The following is a 26,228-nucleotide window of genomic DNA, read 5'->3' on the forward strand; positions in this document are numbered from 1 at the left end:
TCAAGATTTCAAAAACAAAACAAAAAATAAAACAGAAATTTAAAATGCACTTTGAAGAATTTATTCTTTAGTCCAAAAAAAAAAAAAATTACAGAAATCTTTTAAAAAAGTTTAAATAATGTAACATGACCGTGCCTGAGTTTCCACCTGAAACAACAAAATATGACGAAATAAAGGACTGTTGAACAACTTTCACTCTCGTTCTAATATCTCTAAACCTGGAGACTCCTTCTGTAGATATTAAACATCCCTTCACAGAAAACTTCCCATTGATGTTTTTCGAAACGTGTTGCTCTTAAGAACAATAACGTAAAGTAGAAAAAGCACACGATAATTTAGAAAACTTCTTCAGGCGTGAAGGGAATTTTGGAAAAACGTCCTATTATTACATTCCACATCAGAGGACTTACTTATATACAGAACATATAAAGCTTTTCTTTTTAAACGATGACGTTATTGTGTTCTGTGCGTTTGCTATCAGTGCATCAATCAGTAAAACACATTCCTCTGCTTTATAAAAAAAATCCTATCTCACAATACTAAACTACGTTTAGACTCTTAATAACACTTTAAAAGAGCTTCTGAATCCAAAATATGGAATATATTTACATATTCAATTCAATTCAATTTTATTTGTATAGCGCTTTTAACACTGGACATTATTTCATCGCAGCTTTACAGAACATCAAAAATGTTTATGCTAATTTTTGGGATTTAAGACTAATGAACAACCTTGAGGTGAATTTGGCAAGGAAATACTCCCTTAGATGGTATGAGGAATAAACCTCGAGAGGAACCAGACTCAAAAAGGAAACCCGTCCTCATTTGGGTGACACCAGAGAGTGTGTTTATAAATAGTGTCCTTTCTAGTCAGTTTGGAGTTGTTCAACCCAGGAGATCCTTCGAAATGAGCTCATCAACAACACCAACTATGAAGATCATTACACAATTTTTTTTATTGCATTGTCATTAATGACATCACCACAAGCTTTGTAATAATTGTAATAATTGATGAGCAACACTTGCATTTCCTGTGGTATCATGTATGCAAACATAGAAACCACCACAGTAAGTGAGAAGGTCATCACATGAAGCATGTCATGCTCTGCCTCTCTGGTGTGTAACATGTGGGCATGTGTACAACCTTGTCACTTCCATAAATCTACCATAAAAGGGTGAGAACATTTACACTTAGTCATTAGGTAGGGGTGAATTTCCAATTTTAAAGAAGTAGTGGTGAAGTTCCTCCACCTTCATCCATCATCTCAAACCTATCATGTTGCGCTTCATGTAACTCAGGACAAGTTTATTTCAAACTCCCACTCATGACTCATGAATTCCACAAGTTTGAAATTTTCGCTAGTAAAACTCATTTTCATTTGAAGCTCATCTCATCCCTAGACAAACACTATGGTTACGTAACTTCCACGAGGTTTTCTTCCTCATGTCGTCTCAGGGAGGGTTTGGTAACCTCTGTCGCCTCTGGATTGCTTTAAACCTCCTCATTGCTCTGAAGCTGCTGAGTTACTGTGTCTATTGTCTCTACTGGTGCTAGACAGATAACCGAGAACCGAGATTGAATTTAAGAGCAAGGACGAAGAAAATCTAGAGATAATGTTTAAAAAAAAGGAAAAATTAAGGTACCACAGTAGCAAATAAAACCAGAAAATTTGTGCATCATTTCAACTCAATTTTGACCTTTTTATTCTAAATAATAAGCTAAATTGTGCATTGTGTGTGTCTGGTTAATAATACCCTTTATTCCCTACATATCGGCAGTTATTTATTTAACATTTATGGCGTTCAAATAACAATTAAGTGTTTAAATGACTATTCAAGAACATGATATATACTGTTATAAATATATTATATGAGCAAAATGCAAAGCCCTGCTTTTTTTTTTTTTTTTAAGAATTAAGGCTACATGTTATGTTGATATTAGCATGCTAGTCACACTAACACTAGCTATAAGCTTCTTGTTTGGCTATAACAAAATTACACTTGAGTAGTTGTGGATTGTTTACAGAAATCAACAAGAAACGTAGATAATGCTGTAATATTTCGGGTGATGATTGACTGCTAGATAGATCTTTATACCCTGAAAGATTTGAAGACTAAATTTTTTGCAACAGCAGAACACACTACAGGATTCGAGAGTGTCCTTAGCTCATAATCCTACACTTGCAAACAGCTGTGATTATTTTATCTTCTTTAGCCCTTTGATGTTATATGGTATGGAGTAAAATGGCACAAAGAAACATCAGAGTATTTCTCTTCATCATCCCACACGTGTCAAGAGAGAGAAGTTGTATTACATACTAAAGCAGACCGGCACCCTGTTGTTGCACCAGGACCCTATTTTTAGCTAAAGGAAGGAAAGACTGTAAAAAAGTTGAGAAGCTGAAACCCAGCGTGGCCCCAGGTCGTACTTTTCAAGAACACAATAACCAAATTAAAAGAAAACGAAAGTCTGACGAAAAAGACATAAAACTCAGAGAAAGTGAAGCTGCACAAAAACAAGTGCTGAATAAAAAACAAAAAGGAATGTGATCTTTGTTTTAGCTTTCTAAACTGTGCCTTGTGTGTGTACTTATTCTATTCAATTAGATTCAAACTGATTTGTATAGCGCTTTTAACAATTAACATGGTCTCAAAGCAGCTTTACAGAACATAAACATAAAACAAAAGGTTAATATAAAGAATCGTATAAAACAAGAATTCAGGATTAATATGAGATATATTTAAATGTGTTTGTTTTGATCCCCAATGAGCAAGTCTGAGGTGACTCAGGTGACTGGGGAGGAAAAACTCCCTTGAATGGTAAAGTAAGGAACCTTGAGAGGAACCAGACTCAAAGGGGAACCTCATCATCATTTGGGTGACACCGGAGGGTGTGATTATAAATATACAGTCACAGTCTGTCCTCTAAGACCACATGGAGTTGGCTAGTTTTTAAAATTCTCTAACATAAATGATTATTATTAAAGGCTAAAATGATGTACAAGATCTAAATGATGCAAGAACATATCTCTATATATTTATGTGGCGATTGGCGAGTAAACCAAAATCCTTACTTTATTTAGTAGGCTCTGTGTAATTTTGGGTTAGCATGCTAACATTGGCTAGCTGGAAGCTTCTTATTTGGCTAAAAAACATAATATCTGCTCAGATTTAAGTTGTTGAGGAGACTATGTGGATAACTGTATTAACAGCATGGTATTGTGTGATAAGTAATGTAGGTTGTGTTACGTAACGTCTCTACGCGATTGTTTCTGTCCTTCCGCATAGCTCAGGTCCGATTCTTTCAAAGATCTCATAGTTGACTAAAAACGAAGCTAATTCAGTTGCTAACTAAACAAACATAATGTCTTCCAGTCATGGAACATGAGTCAAACTAAAACTTTTAAACATAGCACAGAGCACAAAGCACAATACCATTAAATAAAGGTTTTGGAATTTGGAAATATTTTTTTTCTCAATGTGAATCGAACTTAATTGATTTAAACCGGACGTCAATAAAATCACTAAAAACTTCAATCCTACAGTAAACTGTGTATTTCTTTAAGTGCTTGTATCTTCTTCTCATGCTGAAACTCAGTTTAAATCCTGTGTGGAACCTCTGGAGATTCCTCCATACTTCGGGATCAATATTTAAACCTTTTTTTTTTTTTGGACCACACAATGAGCCCCAATGCAGAAAAGTGTTAATCAACCATTTATGATTTTTATGGAATTTTCCATAAGGGTCAAGATGGCAATCAAAGATTTCATCGACTTAAATAAAGTCTAGTAAATAAAACAACTGGACACGTGATAGCGCTCGAGCTCAAAAAAAATTCTAACTAAGTGAAAATATCTCCTCATGTTTACTCTTATAATGCAAATCTAAGACTAATAAAGAACTTTCTAGATTTTTTTTGGAAACTCATTTCAATATTCTATCCTTATTTTCTTATTTTATAACAGAGAAACGCTTACAGATAGCAAACATCTCCCAACAGTAAAAGACTTGAAGTGAGTGAAACATTTTATAATAAGGTTCATGTTCTATTGCTATTTGGCTTATTATAGTCTTATATTGGGAAATAGAGTTCCAGGTGAAAACGTTCAATATATTTAAAATCTAAAAAAGTTACAGAAGGAAACAGGCATCAATTTCAAGATGACAAAAAAGCATACATACATTTGGTTAAGGCCTCGTTTTGTCTACAGAACTTTCTACAAAGCACCTTTTTTTCTTTCTTATAAACACTTTCTTTAGGTTTTCTTATAAACACAAACTGAAATTTGCATATTTGAAAATTTTTTTAAAAAACTTTCAAAATCACCCCAAGAAAGATCTGTTCAACTTATTTCATGAGAAGGGAAGGGAAGAAGAAAAGCTAGAATGACACCTCAAATTGGACCGAAAGAGAAACAAGGAAGGAAGCCCAAAACACGAGAAAAAAAAAAAAAAAATCACAAAATACGTTTGAGACAAAAACAGAAATTCCCACAAATAGAAAACTTGTAGATTTTGTCTTTAAAGTTAGAAACACAAACTATTCGAGTCAAGCATGGAATCTTAATGTGTGTTTGGACTTTTGTTTGAAGTAGGAACTGTGTGTGTGTGTGTGTGTGTGTGTGTGTGTGTGTGTGAGTGTGTGTGTGTGTGTGTGAAACATGGTTTCATGGTTTCTTTCCCCCTCCGGTCTCCTATAACTGTTGACATCAGTGGAGTTTCCCCTGTCAGCCTACAGATTAAGCTTTAAAAGCAGCTCAGCACACAGGACCTCAAACAATCAATCACGAGAGACGGACACGAAGATCAGATCCAGCTCCAGCTCCAGTCAGATCCGAACTGAATTGATTCAGCCGCATCTGAAATTAGAAGACTAAATTAACGACACTAGAGGTACACTAACTACTGAACTACTAAAACAACTCAGCGATGGCCAGCGATCAGGTTTTGTTGGATGTGGACGTGCCACAGGTGATGCTCGTACGTGAGAAGGTCAGATCAGACTCAGGAATGTGGAGAACGTGTGGAGTTCTTCTTGCCGTGGCTCTCTGCGCAGCTGCTGCAGTCTGCTTTACTCTAACCAAGGTGAGATGCGTGACTACAGACATGACTCTATTATACTCCATAGAGTGTTAATTTTTATCTCTGCTATAACTCACACCCTCTTTCTCTCTCCTTCATTTAACAGACACAAAATAAACCAGATGAAGCACAAGGTGAGTTCACGAGTTCAAGTCCTGCTCAAATTGTTGTCATCATTATTCACATTTCACTCAGAAACCTATTCTGAAACTCAGGATGCTAATAGCATTGTTGCTTTTCTCGCTCCAGAAATCAAGCACTCCCTGAGGCAGATTTCCGAGTCAGCGAAGGCTGCGATTCATCTCTCAGGTAAGAATAGATCCAGGAGTCAGAACAGAAACAGATTAGCTACAGAGCTCAGCCGAGGAAACACGAGTTACGAACGTTATTAGGAATTTCAATTTTGAGCTCTAGACAAAGAAAATCGATACAAAAGTGAAATCTATTAAACACGAGCAAAACATTTGAAATGCTTGTTATTCTAAGCTGTGGAAAGATTTTACAGAAATGACAAAGATTAACAGAAATCTCAGCTGCATTAACCATTAGATCTAGAGAAATAAATATTAAAGCAACAAGAAAACCATGTTTAATTTGAATTTTTCTTTCCCTGAAGGTCACTACAACGAAAACGTTTCTAATTCTGTGGCATGGGCCGACAACGCAGACCAGTCTTTTGTGTCAGGCTTAAAACTGGAGAACAACAAGATCAAGATTCTCCGTAACGGCCTCTACTTCATTTACAGCCAGGCCTCGTACCACCTGAACTGCCTGGCCGATAACGAGGACAACGATGGCCATGTGGTCCATATGAGCCACACCGTCTCTCGCTGGTCTGACTCCTACAACGATTGGAAGCCACTGCTGAGCGCCACCAGATCAGCCTGCAGGCAAACACACAAAGGCTACCAGTCGAACTGGTTCGGCGCTATCTACCTAGGAGCCGTGTTCGAGCTGCATGCTGGAGACGAGCTGCGCACCGACATGGACACGAAACTGCTGTCCAGAGTGGAGACCGCACACGGGAAAACGTTTTTCGGAGCTTTCTCCTTATAAAGATCTAAAATGTAATGCTAAAGCTTTGTAATGGTTCCTAGACACGGAACCTAGAGTGACTAGTATTCATTGTTTTGCATCAAAACAAACGTATGTAATGTCATGTTGAAAGGAACCTTAAACTACTGAAGCAGATTGAGGTGAAGAAAACGACACGACGACACGATCTAAAGATAACGAACGTTCGTAAGGAACAATTTTTTGAAATGATTTTTGTATGGATTTATTTATTTATTTAAATTTATATAAATTATTTATTTATTATGTTGGAAAGTATTTATTGAAATGTATTGAATTCATTTTGCTACATGTTTTATGAACAAAAATATCCTAATAATAAAAAAAAAGAAAAAAGAAAAGAAACATTCTTTCGTTCTTTCCTGCGTTGTTACTGACCTGTTGGGGTTTAAATGACAGGGATTTTTCTTCCCATAAGAATTGGGAAATTCCATGCTAGAAATTTCATGCTGCAAAATTAGAAAATAAGAGTGAAATCATTTTAAAGTAAGCGTGTTAATTACTGAAATAAATGATCCGTCTGACGGTAATAATCCAGCAAAAAACAACAAACAAACAAACAAACAAACAAAAAGGAAACAGAATATAGTACGTTCTTGGAAAAATCTAATACTTTAACGTTTTTTTCTAAGTGTAAATCATCATTATTGCATTAATCATTGTAACCTAATAGAATATAATGGACTGTAATTTAATGTGTCATGATGTAAAGTAATGTAATGACTTATAATATTACATAATATAAAGAACAAAAAAACAAAAAACAAAAAAAACCCCTGTCGTAATGGCCAGAAACGTCCTGATGACTTTTCTGTCATTTCCGTCAGCTGTTCGTGTTATTAAGGACATTCATAAGGAGAAAAAACACCTCAGGAAGGAAAGCTGTATTACTTATTTCTACTTATATTATTACTGACTGTGTCACTATATGTGTAACTGTGTGTACTATCCCCCTGTGTCATCATGTACATGGTTTATTTTATTAACCACAGTGTCCTGATAGTGGAATACTTGTACACACATTGCCCCAGATGTACCATGTTACCATGATGACAGATGATGATGACTGCATGTACAAAGAGGAAGTGGTCAGTCTGTGCTATATAAAGGTTATGAGTTGTAATGCTTTGAGGTTGGATTTCCATTTCGATGTAAACTTTATTAAAAAGCCTCACTAATGCTAAAGTAAGGTTTCTGAATCGCACCTTGCGTCACTTTTAACACGCGCTGCAATTTCCACTTCCATCTCTTTACACAAAGGAAGAGAGAGTAATTTTTTGGTGAAAGGGGAAACTCCGTCCTTTTCCACGTGCTGACTCCATCAGCAGGTCCTCCTCTGCAGGTCACTTCTGCTGTCACAGCAATCTGGGGTCAGATGACCTAGAAAGTTACAACTTTGGAAAAAAAAAACAAAAAATGAGAATCTTCTTTGAACAGACCCGATTTTGAGTAAGAGGGAGGAGAGACTGTAGAGGAAAGACAGATTTAGAGGAGAACTGTCAGTCAAACATAAGCAGGTTTGGGTTAATGAGACCCTCTGGGCTTTAGGCAGCACAGTGCTGGAATGACCTCTCTTCTCCGGGTACAGCAAACACTCGGAAGTGTGATATTTGAACGGGCCGTGTGACCTTTCACAAGCGTTTGATGTCAATTATTTTAAAAGTGATAATAAATGTGCACTTGAACTTTAAAAAGCAAGCAACGTGAGCTATTTGAGCAGGAGTCGTCACTTAAAATGGTCTTTAAAAAAAATTTTTATGAGCCATATAAATGTCTACTGAGTCTAAATGGTACAACCAGGGACAAGTTTCGTTTTTATTACATTTTTTTACTCACATACTTTAATTAATAACTTCCTTTGTTACCCTGACATACTCACTTTTATTATTTAATTACTGACTTTACATTTGACTTACTTTTACTTAATTCATTTATATTATTTTTTTTTTACTTTTGCATACTTAATTTAATACAATTTTTTAACCACTTACTTTCCTTATTTTCCCCCTTATTTTATTTCATTACTTTACATTTTACTTACTTTCACTTAGGTAATTTATTTAAATTCTTAGTTTTACGTAAACTAACACGTTTTACATACTTTTCTTGGTTTTTCTTACTTCTTACTTCTTTCTAACTATTTTTACTATTCTGTTCTTCCCTACATATATGTACTTTCTTTCTTACCTTTAAAAAAATTAAGGTTAATAAGTTAAATAAATTCATAAAAGTAAGGAATAACTTACTTCATTTACTTCTTTTATTTATTCTACTTACATTTATTGACTAAATAACTTACTTTCTTAGCTTTTCTTTTCTTTATTATTGCTTTACTTTGTACTTAATTTAATTTCTGTATTTATAAATTTTACTTAATTTACTTTCTTACTTCATCTACTGACTTACTTTCACTTACCTTAATTAGTACTTAATTATTACTTATTATACTTGTATCTTATTTTACTTCATTAAAAAAATATTTGTACTTATTATAAATAAAATTTACTTTACTTTCCCTCACTATTCATTCATTCATTCATTCAGATAAGTTCAGAAAATTTACAATGAACAAACAAAACCAAAAAAAAAAAAAAACAAAGAAAAAAAAACATTCATTAATGCCTTTGTGTACAAAAACTAAGGACATTTGTTTTTACCGAAGAACATAAAGGTCATAAAGCTCAATTGAAGATGAAGGACTCACACACTATAGTATAAAAAACAATTCTCTTTATTTATTTATCCATAGACACCAATTCTGTTTCATCTGACAGAATCTGAACATCTCAAGTCTATAACGGTGAATAGAAATATACTTTCAATACCACACGGGGAATACGATTTACCGTACACACTTTATATCGCATGTGCAGGAGAACACAGTTAACAAGAACACACTTGATATGTGCATAACATCTGGACGATTACAGCTGGAGTTTCTTTTCAATGGATTCGAAGATGCCAGAATCAGATGCTGCCATCTAAGAATGAATAGATAATTAAATATAAACTCAAATATCTTGTTACCGTGCCTTTGTTTTAAACAAATTCATGTAAACAGATGAATAACGCTGTGTTACTTTATGCAACGAATCCTTTCGGGACCCGATTCTGTGCAGTCCGAGGCGAATCAAAAGGCCGTGAGTCAACTTAAAGATATAAGTCACACAGGCTGTGGATCGAAGCTGGTATTTCAAACACTACGAATGACATTCCCACCCCCACATACTTAAAAAAGACTGCACAATTCAAGGAGACCAGAAAGAGAAGGCAACAGGTAAGAGCTTCTCAGAAAAAAGTACCTCAACCCTGGGTTCTTCTCATCAAAAGTCAGTATGAAACCACAAGACTGGGATTTGTACTGAGAGGAAACTGTAGGAAGTGACAGAAATAAGTGAGGTGTTGTTTTATGACTCATGTGATGCATTCCACAGTAATCCCCTCTCTTTGTTGAACTCAAAGGGCTTTCATTTTAAGTGTGGGGGGGTTTATATTACATAATAACGTGGCTGGTCCGCATGAAACGAATATGCTTCTGTGCAGGAGTCGTTGAGATATGTCGCTAACTGGATTATAGCAGCTGGTAGATTACATCTAAGGCTTTCGACTGTGTGGAGGATAAAAGATAAGCTAAAAGAAATCAATCAAATCACACACATGCAATCTGCCACAATAGGCTTTTTAAGCACGCAACAGTGCAACATCTGCAAACTCTGAAACGTTTACTGCACTAAACTGTGGGAGGCCGAGCGACTGCAGCCATAACCGATGCACGTCATTTCTGAGCATCTGTTTAGATTGGGCCTTGAATGAAAACAAATTTGTGCTCGGAAATAAAATACGATCGGGTTTTTAATTGCTCATAAATGGAACCGTATTCCAGGATGAGCATGAGTGAAGGTGCTTTGTAACACTGTGCTTGACAACTTCAAGGCGTACAACACCTTACAAGGTGTTATCCTAACAACACCTTGTTCATCTGCTGAAGACCAGCATGTTTAGTGAACACACTCCACCACCAGAAGCTGTAAATGCTTATTATGTTTGATCATTACATCCGAAAGTAGATGATCCACCCCAAGGTTAGACAAGGACAGCTCTGGTATCACTTGTCCAACTCCAAAATAGCCAAAAGAAACACCAGATTCCAAGAGCTTGTAAATACTTTTACAGATTAATTATGCAATGCTACTAGCTGCAAGCCTCAGGGAATGAGCAATGATGTCACGGTAAAAAAAGGACACGGTTGCAAAATCGACAGATTTCCCTTCTAACACCTCCTGTGGAAAAAAGGTTTAAGATTGGGGAAGTGAGACTATAATAATTACTGTTCAGGAAGATTCAACACCAATTCAAATCCTCCTCTTACATTTCCTACATAAAAAAGCACTTTCCAGCTCCATTAAAACATGCCGAGACATGCCATGTGATCAGGTAGCTCAGCTATGAAAATGGCATTTCAAAAACCATTTAAGATACCAGATACCTCATATTAGAGGTTTATGATCCGCTCTGTGAAACGTTTCCAAAGAATGCTTTTGAGAGTTAGCTTTTCTCAGAGAAGAAAACTTCCACACACATGCAGCTCGAACAAGAGCGACTCTGCCGTGATTGCTGCTTGTTCCGTCACCAAAATGTTTCAAAATGAGGGAACAAACACCAAGGAATAAGACAAGAATACAGGTAGATGATGAACAGATTTGTGCCCCTTCTCCCTTTTTAGTTCAGGTCTTCTTCCTGCCGCATTCTTTGATCTTTAGTCGCCTCACTTGTAGAGGAGCTGCAGGCGGCTGGGGTGGCAGTTGTTGCGGGTGATCTTGCCATCTGGCTGGTAAACACTGGTAGAGTTGGAGAAAGTCGGAGGGAGAGAGTGATTGTCCGAGGTGGGAAGAGGGTATCCGGGAGGAGGAAGGAGAGATTTGGGGTCAGTGTGGGAGATTGGAAGTGGAGGGGTGCTGTGGTTCAGGTTGGTGGACGACGGACGTCTCCGAGAGCGTAAAGCTTGTCGCTCTGACAGCTGATTCCTCAGTTCGGACACACGCTCTTCCTTCTGTTCAAAAAAAGACAAAAAACGGAGACAAACGTTCAAGATGCATTTTTATTTGTTTCATCTTCAGTAATCAGTGTAATGAAATTTATCATAGCCAATGTGCCTACCACCATGTTGCTGGGAAGTGGGAAGAAACCAGAGGAAACCGAGGACAGACATTGATGCATCATACGAGAGTGTGATCAGGCTTTAACCTGAGCTCAAGTCTGACCAAATAATCCTGGAGCTGTAAGACCACGACTATTTCTGTCAGGACCACTTTGTCACAAGGGAATTATTAGATGATATGCATACAGTTAAGTGTTGGCGGTATGGTTCATGTATGGACAGAGCGGGGAGAGCAGCGACTAGAAAATAGAATAGACCCCCGGTATAACAGAGCCACTAGCATGCATAGTATTGATATGCTCGGTAACGTGTTTTTGGAAAGTGATAAATGAATGGATAGATAGATAATTAAATAATTAGAGAGAGAGAGAGAGAGAGAGAGAGAGAGAGAGAGAGAGAGAGAGAGAGAGAGAGAGAGAGAGAAAGAAAAATATGTGGAGATTTAAGACGTAAACTGGTATGGCAAACACAGGTTCCGGCATGGTGGAGTCGGAGCTGGAGGAGGGAGTTTAGATCGCGGCAGCAGCGAAGCGTTAGAACGGCTCTATGAATGGGAATTTAAAAGGTCGGGTAATATGGATGTCATAACTGGATCGGTGCGCGTCGTGGACAGCTGATTAACAGCTGATGCACGCTTGATGACGTGGCCTGCCAGAACTAACGCGATGCTTGATACCTGCTCCACAACAATAAAATACTTTCCTTCGCATGTCACATCTAGGTCATAGTCTGAGGACAGGATTATCCATGATATAGCACCCGGGAGTAGTTTGCCGAACAAGAACCCATGGGATTTGAACTCTTGACCTTTCAATCAGTAGCCCAGAGACCTCACATTGTCACAACCACTGAGCCACCATGTGCCAGAAAAGCACCCTTTCGATTTCTCTAATAGTTACCATGGCAACACAGAAACCAAGTTTGGATTCTGTCTTATATTTACCTTTGTCCCTTATATTGTTGTTGGTCTGATTAAATGCACCTGACCCTTGTTTCACTTGTGTCTTTATACCCAGTGTCTTGCCACTAAACTTTGTTGTGCATTTGCCTTTAAGTCTAATCCATGATTTTTAAAGTTTCAGGTTGACCCTGGAATTTTTGGATTTCCTAGATTTCTGATCCCTGTGTTGTCATGTCCTATACTCCAAACACTGACTGTGGTTTCTGGAAGAGTCGTGATGTTGAGCACTGAAGGTCTTTGTCATGTCCCACTCCACAGTGGTGATTAGTAGCTGATGGTGATGGTAGCAGTCACTCAGGGCTATGAGAATTTATAGTTTTCATAGTTGTTCATTCATTCAGTCATTTTCTACCACTTTATCCGAACTTCTCGGGTCACGGGGAGCCTGTGCCTATCTCAGGCACCATCGGGCATCAAGGCAGGATACACCCTGGACGGAGTGCCAACCCATCACAGGGCACACACACACTCTCATTCACTCACACACTCACACACTACGGACAATTTTCCAGAGATGCCAATTAACCAACCATGCATGTCTTTGGACCGGGGGAGGAAACCGGAATACCCGGAAGAAACCGCCGAGGCACGGGGAGAACATGCAAACTCCACACACACAAGGCGGAGGCGGGGATCGAACCCCCAACCCTGGAGGTGTGAGGCAAACGTGCTAACCACTAAGCCACCGTGCACCCCCTTTCATAGTTGTTTCTGCAGAAATGTTTGTATTTTTATAATAAACAGTGATATCAAACCCATTTCTGATCTCTGAGATGCCCCATAATTTGATTATCTTCAACCAATAAAATTCAGTGTAAGGTTATCGACAATCATTTAACCACAATCATTTAAGATCAGACTCACAAACAAAAAGTCATTCATTTGTTTTTATAATTAAAATTTCAATTCAAAATGACACTTCCTAAGTGTATTACTGACTTTATTGTGACTTGAGTGTCAGAATAGTTACCAGAGTGTCAGAATAGTCCATACCTACCCCACCATCTGAAAGAGTCCCAGGCATGAGATGTCTGGGGCTCCATTTTTATCATGGTTTATATTGCAATCATTGAGAGATGACATTTTGAAATACATTTTATATCTATGTTGCTAGAGATTGTAAAGAGACTCCCTGGTTTAATGGGACTTCTATTGATAAAACAATATTTCAGCCCCAAACTTCTTTGTACTTTCAAAGTTCTTCCGGTTCGGACTGGAGCTATGAGATTCGTTTTGTTAAAAACTTGTGGACGCTTCGAGATAACAGTTTATCAGCCTCAAGCCTCGTTCGATAATCTTCAATAGTTCTGCTTTATGATTCCTGTCACTGCGACTATTCCAAGTGAGTGGAGTTTCTGATGATATTCAAACATTCTTAACTGCTGGTTATAATTTTGTTGTCATTATAAATATACTTGTTAAAGGCAGGGTTTCCGATTTTTGAGAAACGTTTCAGAAAACTGAGTCGGGACGAATAATAAACAAAAATTAAAAAACAAACGTGTAGCCAATGAGCAGAAAGGGGCAGGTATTGTCAATATGCAGCGGAGAGAGTGCGCATGTGTGACATTAGCAGAAAGCGGTTTTAACATTGACATGGAGGATAAAAACAAAGAAAGAAAGTGAAGAAAGGCTTACGATAAGGCAAGAAGTAGGACGTGTTAATATAGGATCAGCTTTCCAGCGCTGGAGAGAACTGAAGGAGCAGGAAGTTGGCCACATATTCACAGGTTGGAGTTTCCCGAGTCAATAACTCCTGAGCTAAACGCTGTTACTACACAAATAACACCTCTTTTATATCGTAGTAATGTAGAGAGGCAGCTACAACCGCGTTTTGTGTAGTAACAGCGTTTATCTCAGGAGTTATTGACTCGGGAAACTCCGACCTGTGAATATGCGGCCGACTTTACTTAAGACGCCGAGGCGCTTTTTTCCTTCTCGATAGGTGAGTAACGTTGGTTTTGCTTTGTTACACAGAACTAATATATGCCTTTGTCCTTTACATGATTATGCTTGTGTGTCATTTTTGCTTGTTTGTTTATCTGCAATCGTATTGTTCTTCCCTTCAGCTATGATAAAGACACGTTTCTTTCCATTAGTTGCCTGGGTTACGTATGTATGTGTGGGCGGAGCTATCAATACAGGGGTGGGACCCATTTGGGTTAGGGGCGTGTTTGTTTTGGGGATTTTATATGTCGACATTGGCTTTCAAAAATCGGAGACCTGCCTTTAACTATATTAAACAAGTCTTAATGGATTCGACGTTACAAGTTATGAAAAATGTACGTTTTTGTTCTAGGACGTTCACATGATTCCTGAAGATCACGAGAAGAAGAAATGTTCTTTCATTCATTTTTCTTTCTTTGTTTTTGTGATATTGACTGAATAGTTCAAATAAAGTATAATCCCTTTATTTATTATAGAAAGTAATGATTTTATAATATCCATATTGAGTAAATCATAAGATTTCATAATGTCCTTAACTAGCATGTTAACTAGCTAGTTAAACAAATTTGTATATCTGTTAATCACTTAAAAACAAAATGCCTCCAGTTTCAGCAAAGAACCTCAAATAAGAGATTGTTGCCTGATAATTCTTCACCTCTTGGATGATCTTCTGCAGCTCTTTGTTCTCTCGCTCCAGCTGGCGGGATTTTTCTTCGTCGTTGTTATTCGTGGACGATCCGGTCTTCATGGTCTCCTGCTGATCGGACTGCCACTCGCCACGTGTGATTAACCTTCGCATCTACAATGTCATACACAAAAAATACACGCAGATTTGCATACAGATATACAAATCCAGACTAAAGGCCGAAGCAAAAGGGTAATCAATACAATAAATACAATCCATGCTGTCATTTTTCAGTAACAGGATAAAATACCAGACAGATCTCTCATCTTCAGACTAAACGCTCGCTGATACCTAAGGTTACTCCACCATATCTGCTTTTTTAACGATCCTGTGTATTACCTTGGGGACGAAAAGCACGACCAGTGTGATGTAGACGGAGAACACGATGGCGAGAGAAGCGAACGCGAAAGAGGCGTCTTGCTTCGAGGACAGGATCATGGTGACAGGAGCTGTAATCATGCACAAAACCTGAAAGAGGACAAATGACGTACACACAGAGGAGAAAAAAGGACAGAGAGCACGGTGAATCGATAAATATTGACCCATGGTCAGACATTTCTCCAAACAAACACAATTTCATCCAAACCGGCAGGACAAAAAAGGATGACATTAACAGGAGGTGATTGTTATTTATTTTTTTGATGCGGATCGTTAGTTATTTGGACAGGACACGAGGTGCTGATAACATAACATGGCAAGCTAAATCTTTATCTGAACAAATAAATACACATCATCATCAACATCATCATCATCATCATCATCACTGTAGCCTGAACAGATCCAGGTTTATTTCAGAAATGTCCCTTTCTGTGTTACTGATGACTGGAAATGTACGCGTCCCTACTGTAATTAATCTTTAATTAAAGGAGATATTCACAGGGAATGACTTCAATATTAATCTTCATAATTAACATGTAATCCAAGATTTATTGTGCAATGAATTATCAGTGATTTATTTTTTGTTTAAGCCTTTTTAAATTAAATTTAATTTTATTAAATAATTTTATTATGTTGGACTACCTGCTGAAAATACCGCAGTGCAGCGGGATTCGGCTTCGTTTCGAGCGGCGAAAATGCGGCGGCACTTTAGTCCTTCGGTCAGTCCGGTCGTCTGACCTCCTTATCTGAACCCTCAAACAGATTGACGACTACTTCTTCTTTCGGCTTTTCCCTTCAGGGGTCTCCACAGCGAATCATCTCTCTCCACCTATCCCTATCTTCCTCATCCTCAACACTTGCACCCACCAGCTTCATATCCTCATTAATTACATCCATATACCTCCTCTTTGGCCTTCCTCTTTGCCTCCTGCCTGGCAGCTCCATGTCCAACATTCTCCTACCAATACACTGACTCTCCCTCCTCTGAACATATCCAAACCATCTTAATCATTAATCTTTTATGCTGATATCACTTTCAATGACATTTCGTAGATCGCTGAATAACTTAGCCGAGGTTCAACCGCGTCACTGGAGCTGCATTGCATTCCTCATTAATATGACTTGGAATGTCGCCGTAAAATGTCGACAGAAGATTTGCTCGCTATTTAGTTTTTGTTTTTTTTTCATAACATTATATATGAGATTTTTTACTATTATTAAACTCCAGCCTAACTGCGCTAGCAACAACGACGTCCTCCCGTGACATTAAGACGGCACACATCATGAACATCGTCAAACCCGTCGTGAATATTTAAATACAGCATGTTATGCGTATCAAGGTGGTGTTTTCCTTTAATTATTTATTTTCGTTAAAAATTCTGGCTCTGCATCTCTCAAAGCATCAGAGTCATTTGTTTAATAGCAGGCTGACAAAGTCCTTGAGCTAAGATAAGCCCAAACTTGGCTAGGTGTACAATGGAGACGAGGCAGAAGATGACAGCGGGGATGAAATGAGAGAAGAAGAATCAGTCAGAAAGCACTTGTGAGCTGGAATGATTGATAAAGCCCGAGCGTAGCATCCTGCTCACAGCAGTGATTTTGACTCAGCATGGTGTTAGCTGCTCAGCAGTCTGCTCGCTTTGAAGTTAAAGATTTAACACGCAAAGTGTTCAAGGGGTTGTTGGTGTCTATAGCTGAGTAATAGCATCCGCTTGAAACAGAAAATGGCTGAGAAAATGTAAGATATAAATGTGTCACAAAGCTAGAATAAACCTTCAAAGGGTATTTGACATTATAAAGGACTCATTACTAGATTTTTACTCAGGTAAGTCGGACTCACACTGTACGGTGCACAAAATAAAAGTGATTTAGTGTAAAAACAGAAGGTGATGATATTTTCAGAACCTACATATATATATACACATCATCGGTGTTGAAGCTCCTTTTACATTTACGGTGTTGAAGTACCTTGTATCATTATATTTACATTTAATGATACATTTACAAACCAAATTCATTCCTGTTGTCCTTTACATTTTCAGTGTTTGGCAGATGTTTTCACTTTTTTTTGGCACATATAAATCAGGTCCCTGGTGATCCAGCAGCTGGATCTGACGCTCTCACTGACGCAACCCGAGTTCCATTCCTTGGCAGCAAACCGACCCAGACACTGACAGGTTAAATCTCATCTCAGAGCCAAGCTCAAGCTCAGATAAAACAGGAGGGTCGTGTCTGGAGGGGCATCCGGGGCACAAACCTGTGCCAGAATCAAAATATACGACAGGGAGCAGCTGAAGGACAACAACATTTACATTACATTTACATTTACAGCATTTGGCAGACGCCCTTATCCAGAGCGACGTACATAAGTGCTTAAATCTCTAACATTGAATACATTAATGCTGGTTCACTAGGTTACATACTTAAGATACCATGTGTTTAAAACATTTGCTCAAAGTTACAATGAAAAAATGTCAAAGGTTTTTTTTGTTGTTTTTTTTAAATGCAAAAGATAAGGAAAGAAGTGCTAGTTGAAATGTTTCCAGAATAAGTAGGTCTTCAACCACCGCTTGAAAACAGCCAACAACAACATTACAGCAAAGTGAAATGCTTTCCTTTGCATTTTCATGTTTGGAGGTTGAGGTCAGAGCACAGGATCAGTCATGATACAGCTCCTCTGGAGCAGAGAGGGTTAAGAACACTTCGCCCGACGGTGATAGCTTTGTGGTGCTGAGACTTGACCTTCTGATCAACAAGACTATCACTGTATACAGTAATACACTGAGTCTGGTGCATGAGGTCACAGAATAAGAGCAGTAAAACAGAAAACCTAAAAAGTCCTTCACCTTAAAGAATTCCCCATGTTGGAAAACTTTGACTGTTATCAGCTGCTGGAAACGGAGACTCCTTTCGGAATAATCACGGTTTTCACATAAAAACTATTTAACGGTTTATAAAATATTTCTGTGAAACATCTTCTGTACAAGAACCTGAGTAAATCGTTACTATGGATATGACAGTGTTCACCTCTCTCTCTCTCTCTCTCTCTCTCTCTCTCTCTCTCTCTCTCTCTCTCTCTCGTTTATATATATGCATATTAAATATCTTATATCTAAAATCAGACCTATTGACCAATAAGAACTGATTATTTATCAATTCCCTGCTATAATTTTATTTAATCCATATTTCCTATATTTTTGGCAGTGAATGATTTAAGGGTTGCTAGATTACAGTGAATGATTCAATTCAATCCGGCATTTAAATCATCTTAAAAATTGTATTTTGAACTGGGTCAATAGTAAATATTTATTACCACCAAAGAAGAATAAGATACAATCGGTTTTAACCCTGCAACCGCAGGTAGAGGTGCAAGTTGCATTCAAACAAAATCTACCTTTAAAACATCTTCCTTTAAAAAAGTAAAGGTAACCGATCACTATCCGGTCTCATGCTAATCCGGGTTTTACGCTACAAGCTAGGTGTCGAGTTCACGTGGGTTTTTCCGCTACGCAAGCAGTTTTACGCAACAGCGCTCCAACCATCAACCCACCATTTCTTTTTATACATTTTTACAGTTTGACCACCGGTGACATTTGTTTACTCATCATCGTGACCTTTATAGGAATTGTACTCAGATACCGATGATATTCGTATAAAATTCAGCAGTGTTTTTTTGTAATATGATCCCATACAAGTTGGTCCCTTCCAGTCCCATACAAGTTGGTTTCAGTCGCATCCCCCAAACATGACCTTCGTTTTTATTCACGGGTCACTTTCACCTTTCTGAAGGACGTTATTAAAGATCGTTGAGGCGCCTCGCCGTTTACAGAAGCACTTACATATTACATTTTAAACATTTAACGAGTGTCAGCACTTTGGTTTCCTGTTACCTTGAAAAGCTGTGGTTTTTTTTTTTAAATTATTACCTAAGAGTCAGAAACAGAGTGTCTTCTGAAGGAGTGATTTCTGTAAAGTAAGTGTTAACAGAAACTAACTTTCATCTCAATCCACAACAATTTAACTACAAACAGATAACAAGCTGGATTCTAGTTTATACCGATTTCATATCATACTGTATGGGCGGTCGAAAAAAACGTCTCGGTGCACTGCGTATGGTTGCGTATGTGAGAAATTAAATTCAAAATAAAACTGATGTCGTTTTTTTGGCGAACACTTTTTTCCCAGAGGTAAAAAACTAATTTAATTTTCTCCGTGTTCAGTATTGAATGTCTTTGTCATGTCTCACGACACAATGGTGTTAACATGAAGCTCATTTGAACATTGACACTCAGGACGTTAAGAATTTGTTATGTTTCAGAAGTATTTCTGTTTTTATCTAGAATTTTAGGGGAAATGTATTTTTTTAAAAAGCATTTTTTTTCCATATACAAGTGTAAACCCATTTCTGCTCTACTGTATGTGATGCCCCAAGTGTTTGTTCATAAACATCTAAAATATGAAGGTGTTTATCTTCATCCACTAAAATTCAGTGTAAGATTATCAACAGAGGGAAAAACACACGTCTCACACTGAAAGATATGAGTCCTGACTCATAGATCAAACTCACAGGCAGAAAATCCTTCATCTGTTTAAACCAAATGAAAATGTCTGGTTAAAAGGTATATAATAAATTGTCGTTTATTGTCAGAATAATTTACTTTGCGCAAAGGTGAAAAATATTCAACCATTTTCGAGGTCAATCGTGACGTCCTGACGTCGAATGATTTTCCTTAACGTGGTGTTTTGTGTTAGAACCATGATGCTGCATGAGGTGAAAAACAAACAACAAAAAGCTTTTCCATTGGGGGATTATTCTGATAAGATCTGATGGGTTTAATAAGAGTTAAAGGAACGTTAACATGCGACTTCATTTTTACTGATGAAAAGAATGAAATTCTCACCGAACTGAGATAGATCCTGCAGTGAAAGATGAATTTTTGCATTTTCATCACTTTGTGAAATTTGAATCGCTTTAATGTTCATCCTGAAAGTACGATCCTTTACTCTGTATTTAAGAGGATGAAAATATCGCCTTAGGTCATGCTCACTCGAGGTATTTATACTCAACATACAGCACAGATTTTTACATGGAAACTTCCGAGGAGTTTCTAATTTTATAAAGTGCTTCCATCAGTGTAAAAAAAAAAAACTTTCAAATATCAAAATCCAAAAATCCTTTCTTAAAAATGATCAGTAAGTATCAGGTAAAAGAAGCAGAATTTATTTTATTTAAGTAAAAGTGATAATAATTGCCAAATAAAATCTCTGAAAAATTGTAAAATCATTATTTTTCATTATCATTATAAAATCATAGAAAGGTTTTTATACTCTAGAACTCACGAAATGTGAAAGTAAAAAAAAAAAATCACAATAATTTTTTTAAGGACTTTATTTGTCGTGTTTCATACGGATTTCTGTTTTTCCCTAGAATACTAGGGGCAATATATTCATAGAAAATTTCCCCAAAAATCTTAAATTCTTAAACGTTTATATATAATATATATAGTGATATCACCCCTAAACCCATTTCTGCTCTCTGAGAATCCCCAAGTTCATAAAATCTAATGGTGTTTATCTTTAACCACTAAAATTATCAACAGGGGGAAAAACACACGTCTCACACTGAAAGACAACAGCGTCCTGACTCGTTTTAGATCAGACTCACAGACAGAAAATCATTCATTAGTTTAAACTGATTTATAAGTGGATACGTAAAAAGGGTAGTATAATTGTATAATAAGAAAAGGCTGAAATACGATTACAGGAACATTGACTCAGCGTTATCTTCACAGTGCGGCAGACATAATCAACTAATCAGCATATCATGTGAGGTACAGTTTACATTACCCCCCCCCCCCCCAACACACACACACACACACAATCTCCACCAAATCCACTCCCTCAGCCGGGTGGATTGGATTTAGAGGCTCTTTGAAATTTCCAAAATGATAGGAACAACAAACGGAGATACAGACAAGCTGAGGGACTCACAGAGACGTTATAGATGGCCATTCCCACGGCTCGGTGGTCATTTATCTTCTCTGTAGAGATAGATTTGGTCTCATAGGCGAGGAAGATGCCAAGCAGCAGCAATAAGCCCTTGTAGCCATAAACCACCCCTGGAACAACGAGGACACAACAAGGTCATAGACACCACACAAACCTGTAATAGAGCCACTCAGAATGCTGCCCTTTATCCATACATGGGCTTCCTGGCTGTCTGAAAATCAATCGGAAATTTAAAAATAGATTTTTTAAAAATATTTTTATTAAATATAAGCAAGTGCACCTATATAACCAGATAAAAAAAACATTAATTAATAATAATTGAACAGCAGAGCTTGAGATATTACACCACAGTCTTTTTCACGGTAAATCAGCCTCGTGGGCTCAAGGTCACTGCTACAAATGCGCTTCACACATGCATTTTAATTTTTTATGCATTTGTTCAACACAGAGCAGATTAAACTGTTTTATCAGGGATGTGATTCATTTGTTTCATTAGTGGAATATATTATGTGAAATAAAAAACCTGCAGGAAAAAAAACGAGCTATTCTCCAGTGAGAGCTACAAAATTTCCTATCCAGGAGTTTTAAAGTTCCTCTCTCTCTCTCTCTCTCTCTCTCTCTCTCTCTCTCTCTCTCTCTCTGACACACACAGACAGTCAAGATTCAGGGACATAAAAACAATGACAATCTCTCTATAAAATCTGTGATTTAAACAGAATTTTTTGCAAAACGAGAACAAACTGTATTTAAATTCTAAGCACTAGGACCCTGATCAGGCAGTTACTAAGAATGAATGAATGAAAGCTTGTCCACATAAAAATATCAGCCTCCAGACACGAATTTTTTTCTTTTCATAACTATGCACAGCTATGCATGCCTTTTGTATTTGTCTCCATTAACACATAAGTTGTGTGTTAATTGTCTAATATTCTCCTGCACGTGTCCTTACCCAGCCACGTGTTCATCTTCTCAGAGCTGCAGTGTTCCAGCAGCGGCTCGATCAACACGTCCAGGTCTTCTTTAGGCGCCTCTCTTGTGAACTTCTGCTCAAAGCGTGCAACAAAGCAATGACAGGCAGACAGATAGAGAGAAAGAGAGAGATAGAGAGAGAGAGAAGGAATGGAAGAGAGACATGAAAAAAAAATCCATTTTATTTCGATTCAAATCCTCTCTCTGGTACTTTTATCTCAGAAATGTAGCTCTCTATCAGAACTGTGATTTATATTCACAGCCGTCAGAGTATCCTCAGCTGAAAGAGTAAAAAAAAAAAAAAAAAGTCCCAGCCACCACCCCATTTAATTCCTGCCTCATCACAGGCACGTGCTGCATGCAGCGAAAAATCGAACATGTCCGTATCCGTACCTCCTCTGTGATGTGCAGCGGATCCACAATCTGCCAGATCATGAGGGAGAGGACGTCAATAACCAGAAGCACACCGACTGTTGCGTAGAGCTTCCAGGGCTCCAGATGCTGCTGGAATACACAAAGACCAACAAGTCACCTTTTCTCATGGGCAGAAACTACTCAAGTGGACAGGAAAGGATTTATGACCCTATAACCACTGTGTGCACAAAGAACTTGAGGTAGAAAACAAGTAGGCCATTACTGCAAAGCCAATTCAGCCCAGGACAGAGTGTAGATCTTATACGAGCGCCGGGCTTCAATTGAAAACATTACTCTTTTACAGAGTCGATGATTTCTTTTCACGTTTTATGTTATGGATAGCTGTGTTTGAAAAGAACAAAATCCATCTCGAGAATGATCGACACAGAAAAGTTTGTCACTGTTATTGTCGCTGTTTTGGGCTCTCGACAGTTAGTTAGCTCTTATTTTACAAAATAATAGACTTGCTTTAAGTAATATAACCTCATACCCTTATAACCCTTATAAATATAACCTCATAAATATAACCCATACCCTTATAAATATAACCTCATACCCTTTTTTATTACACTGCCACTTGTAAATAAGCCATCTATGCACTTCTGGTTAGATGCTAATCGCATTTCATTGGCTCTGTATATGTACCTTGCACAATGACAAGTTGAATCTAATCTAATCTAATCTAATAATGCAAGATTTTTCTACTTCACTGTTGAGCCATTTTCTATTTCCGAGGAAAGCAAAGAAAACCAGTTTAAGTAAGATCAGTAAGATCAGTCTGACACCGTGTTTGCATAATTGTAAATAAATAGTCCATACCAAAATCAGCTGAGCAGGTGATACTATGTGACATAAGCCTACTGTACGTCATCATGGTAACGAACAGACGGCATGAAATAACCGCGATCTGTCCGTGTCTCACGACAAGCAGATTGTGAACTGTGCTCCGTGAAAACATCACAATATCAAGAGCAGGAACTATAGCATTTTTCAAAAATGTCGTTTAAATGCTTACATTAGTACACAAAGTTATATGTGAGAGTGAAAGGAAAACTGTTGCAAGTGAAATCACTTCACTTCAGCGAGCACTGAGCACCGAGTCACCTTAAAGAGCCTGCTTAAATGTCCAAAAAACTCAGCACAAGGACTTCACATGGCAGCAACCAATCAAAACGGCGCTAAATAACATGTCCTGTGATGTCCTTGATCGCCGAACACGTTTCCTGAGGTACAGTACAGAGTAAATTGGTTCTTTATTCGTCCCTTTTCCACTGTACAGGGAAATGAGACAGAAATCTTGTCAGTAATAATCAAACACACTGTACAGCTGAGGTAGGTAGAGATTAGACTCAAACACTCTGGAGTATTCCTTTAATCTCTTATGACAGGAAGCAAATTTCAAATACTCTCAAATATTTGCATTTTACATCCCTGATGTGGCCTCAGTGAATCTTCGAACAAGGCAAATGTGCACTGCATTTCCTTGGGTCGCATTTCTGTGCAGCGTGGAGCATCATCATCGTCGTTAAGTAGAGTACAAGCTGCATTTGTGACAACTCTCCATATTCTAATCCCCCAAAAAACAGGCAGACGCTCATAAATATTCACTAATGGCTTCTTATCTCTAAAAAAGGCTCTGCTTTTCCGACTCTGCTTATCTCTGCTCTCTCTCCTCTTATTCCTGCCACCCAAGAATTCGACGTGCTGGCAGACACGTATCGTGCCGAGCGGAGAGTGTTAACGAGAACGTGGCCGTGTTGACGTGGATTTTTGTGAAATGATGGAGAGAATCGCCTCAGCCAGAGCCGTGCGAAAGGGTCATGGAGTTTGGGCTGTACGATAAATGGCTCATTTAGAAGTGTTCAAGGGCGTCTGGAGACCCATTTCTCTGAGGTCAGCCAGAGAGATGAGGTCTAAAGTGATGGAGTTAGAAAGGGAAAGAGAGAGGGAGACCTATTTTAGTTAAGAAGAATAGAAAAGACATCAGGGTGAGATACAGAAAGAGAGCGAAGGAAAGAGCAAGGGATGTATTCGGCAGACTTATGATCATATAATTAAAAAGTAATATGATTATAATACTCATAGAATTTCACAATTTTTCACAGATGATCTCTGTTGAGAATTGAATAAAGTCAGAATGAGCGCTTCATGAATGACCTCTGGATAATATTTGTGGAAAATTTACCTTCCGTCTATCTTTCTTCTCGTCTTTCTTGGTGAAAACCGTGTGAACCCACCAGATTTTGGTAAACATGCTGCCGTAGGCCAGACTGAAGCCGAGCCCCAGCAGCCACAAGCGGAACTGGAAAAGAAATTGTCCTTTCAATGTTCAGTGCATGAAATACAAGAAATATTCCAGATAAAAAAGCTTCTATTGTATGTATCCTACAGCTCAACCTGCCGCATTACAATTTCCCATGACGCCTTTGGATATACCTGGCACACTACAGGAAATTGAGAGCGACGGACGTGAAGCCCGTCGATCCCCAGAGGAAACACGGCAGCCAGAGCCATCATACAGCCCACGGCCGTCATGTTGTTCAGGTACGGCTGCGAGTTCTGGATGTACCTGGAACATATGGGAATATTCACAAGAGATCCTCAACCTCACCAGTAAATGTAACGGCCTCCAGGATCCACGTGTGCCTGCCAGGATGTGCTGTGTTTAACAACAGTCGCACCTCGTTGTTTATGCAGGTCGTGTGTGAGAGCATATGGAATATTTCGTATGAGAAAGCTAAAGCGTCTCGCTCTCTCACCGCCGCGTGACACCGACGACTAAAGTTTGCGATGACATCTGGATGTTTTTATTACAAACTGACAGCTCAGAATGTTCATTTATCACTTATTCATTCAGTAGATACGTTCCTCGAATCAGACTTCATGGAAAAGTTAACTTTGAATGAAGTCAGCAGATAGAAAATAAGGACTGATAAAATCTGATTTTTTCATCTGTCGATTTCAGTATGACGCCACGTAAAAAGGCAACGGTTACATAATGCCTAATAAAGGTGTCTGACTGCACTTAAATATGTGCTTTGGGTATATTTCATTAGATTAGAAACTCGTACTTCATTTGATATTTTGAGTTGATGTAGATACGATTGAGACACTTGTAACTGTGTGTTGGTCCTAAATCCAGTGTCTGAATACTGTACAAGTCTGTATTTAACTGAAAATGACCTATTCACATTGTTGTCGACGTAAATCTCTAACGTTTAAGGTGAAAAACACTGAGAGTTCTTTGCTAATGCAGCTCCATGTACTACATGACTTCTACATCTAATGTAACATCAAAAAATCAGTTCATTTGGACCAGGATTGATTCTAACAGGATGGTAGAGGTAGACATTGTATTAGCCTAGCATGTCCTCCAGGATCTTAGCATACATTCATTCTTAGCAGCTGGCTAGTCTGTTTATTTGGTCAAACCACAGTATATAAGGATGTGTGCTTTTATTAAATAATAATAATAATAATAATAATAATAATAATAATAATAAATAATAATAATAGTGGTTAGCATGTTTGCCTCACACCTCCAGGTTTA

At 38.0% G+C, this 26,228-nt stretch overlaps 2 protein-coding genes across 9 annotated transcripts in view; one reads left to right on the forward strand and one right to left on the reverse strand.

Moving 5' to 3' along the window:
* The first annotated feature begins 4,743 nt into the window (after positions 1-4,743).
* tnfa (tumor necrosis factor a (TNF superfamily, member 2)) lies at positions 4,744-6,471 on the forward strand. The gene is made up of 4 exons (XM_027133763.2): positions 4,744-5,086; positions 5,190-5,217; positions 5,333-5,392; positions 5,700-6,471. The coding sequence occupies exons 1-4, from the start codon at positions 4,931-4,933 to the stop codon at positions 6,137-6,139; spliced, it is 684 nt and encodes a 227-aa protein (XP_026989564.1). The 5' UTR covers positions 4,744-4,930; the 3' UTR covers positions 6,140-6,471.
* Positions 6,472-8,872: 2,401 nt separating this feature from the next.
* Positions 8,873-26,228, reverse strand: part of gabbr1b (gamma-aminobutyric acid (GABA) B receptor, 1b) — a 110,546-nt gene continuing 93,190 nt past the window's right edge. For 6 of the 8 annotated variants that reach the window (XM_047816135.1, XM_047816138.1, XM_047816134.1 and 3 more), the window contains 8 exons: positions 25,115-25,247; positions 24,864-24,980; positions 22,658-22,768; positions 22,245-22,338; positions 21,278-21,405; positions 15,248-15,376; positions 14,879-15,022; positions 8,873-11,207 (listed from right to left, as the gene is read on the reverse strand). In XM_047816135.1, coding sequence (XP_047672091.1) covers positions 10,923-11,207; positions 14,879-15,022; positions 15,248-15,376; positions 21,278-21,405; positions 22,245-22,338; positions 22,658-22,768; positions 24,864-24,980; positions 25,115-25,247 — 1,141 coding nt within the window. In that variant the 3' untranslated portion in view covers positions 8,873-10,922. The remainder of the gene's footprint in view (positions 11,208-14,878; positions 15,023-15,247; positions 15,377-21,277; positions 21,406-22,244; positions 22,339-22,657; positions 22,769-24,863; positions 24,981-25,114; positions 25,248-26,228) is intronic. The other 2 variants (XM_047816137.1, XM_047816139.1) reach the window with 1 other exon arrangement.

Source organism: Tachysurus fulvidraco, chromosome 7 (genome assembly GCF_022655615.1).
Source record: "Tachysurus fulvidraco isolate hzauxx_2018 chromosome 7, HZAU_PFXX_2.0, whole genome shotgun sequence".
Taxonomy (NCBI): Eukaryota; Metazoa; Chordata; class Actinopteri; order Siluriformes; family Bagridae; genus Tachysurus; species Tachysurus fulvidraco.

Bases quoted from the DNA above. Each gene is read 5' to 3' on its own strand.
- tnfa (XM_027133763.2), top strand. From the start codon at position 4,931: ATGGCCAGCGATCAGGTTTTGTTGGATGTGGACGTGCCACAGGTGATG. The intron at 5,087-5,189 runs GTGAGATGCGTG...TTCATTTAACAG, and splicing joins TCTGCTTTACTCTAACCAAG to ACACAAAATAAACCAGATGA. The intron at 5,393-5,699 runs GTAAGAATAGAT...CTTTCCCTGAAG, and splicing joins GGCTGCGATTCATCTCTCAG to GTCACTACAACGAAAACGTT.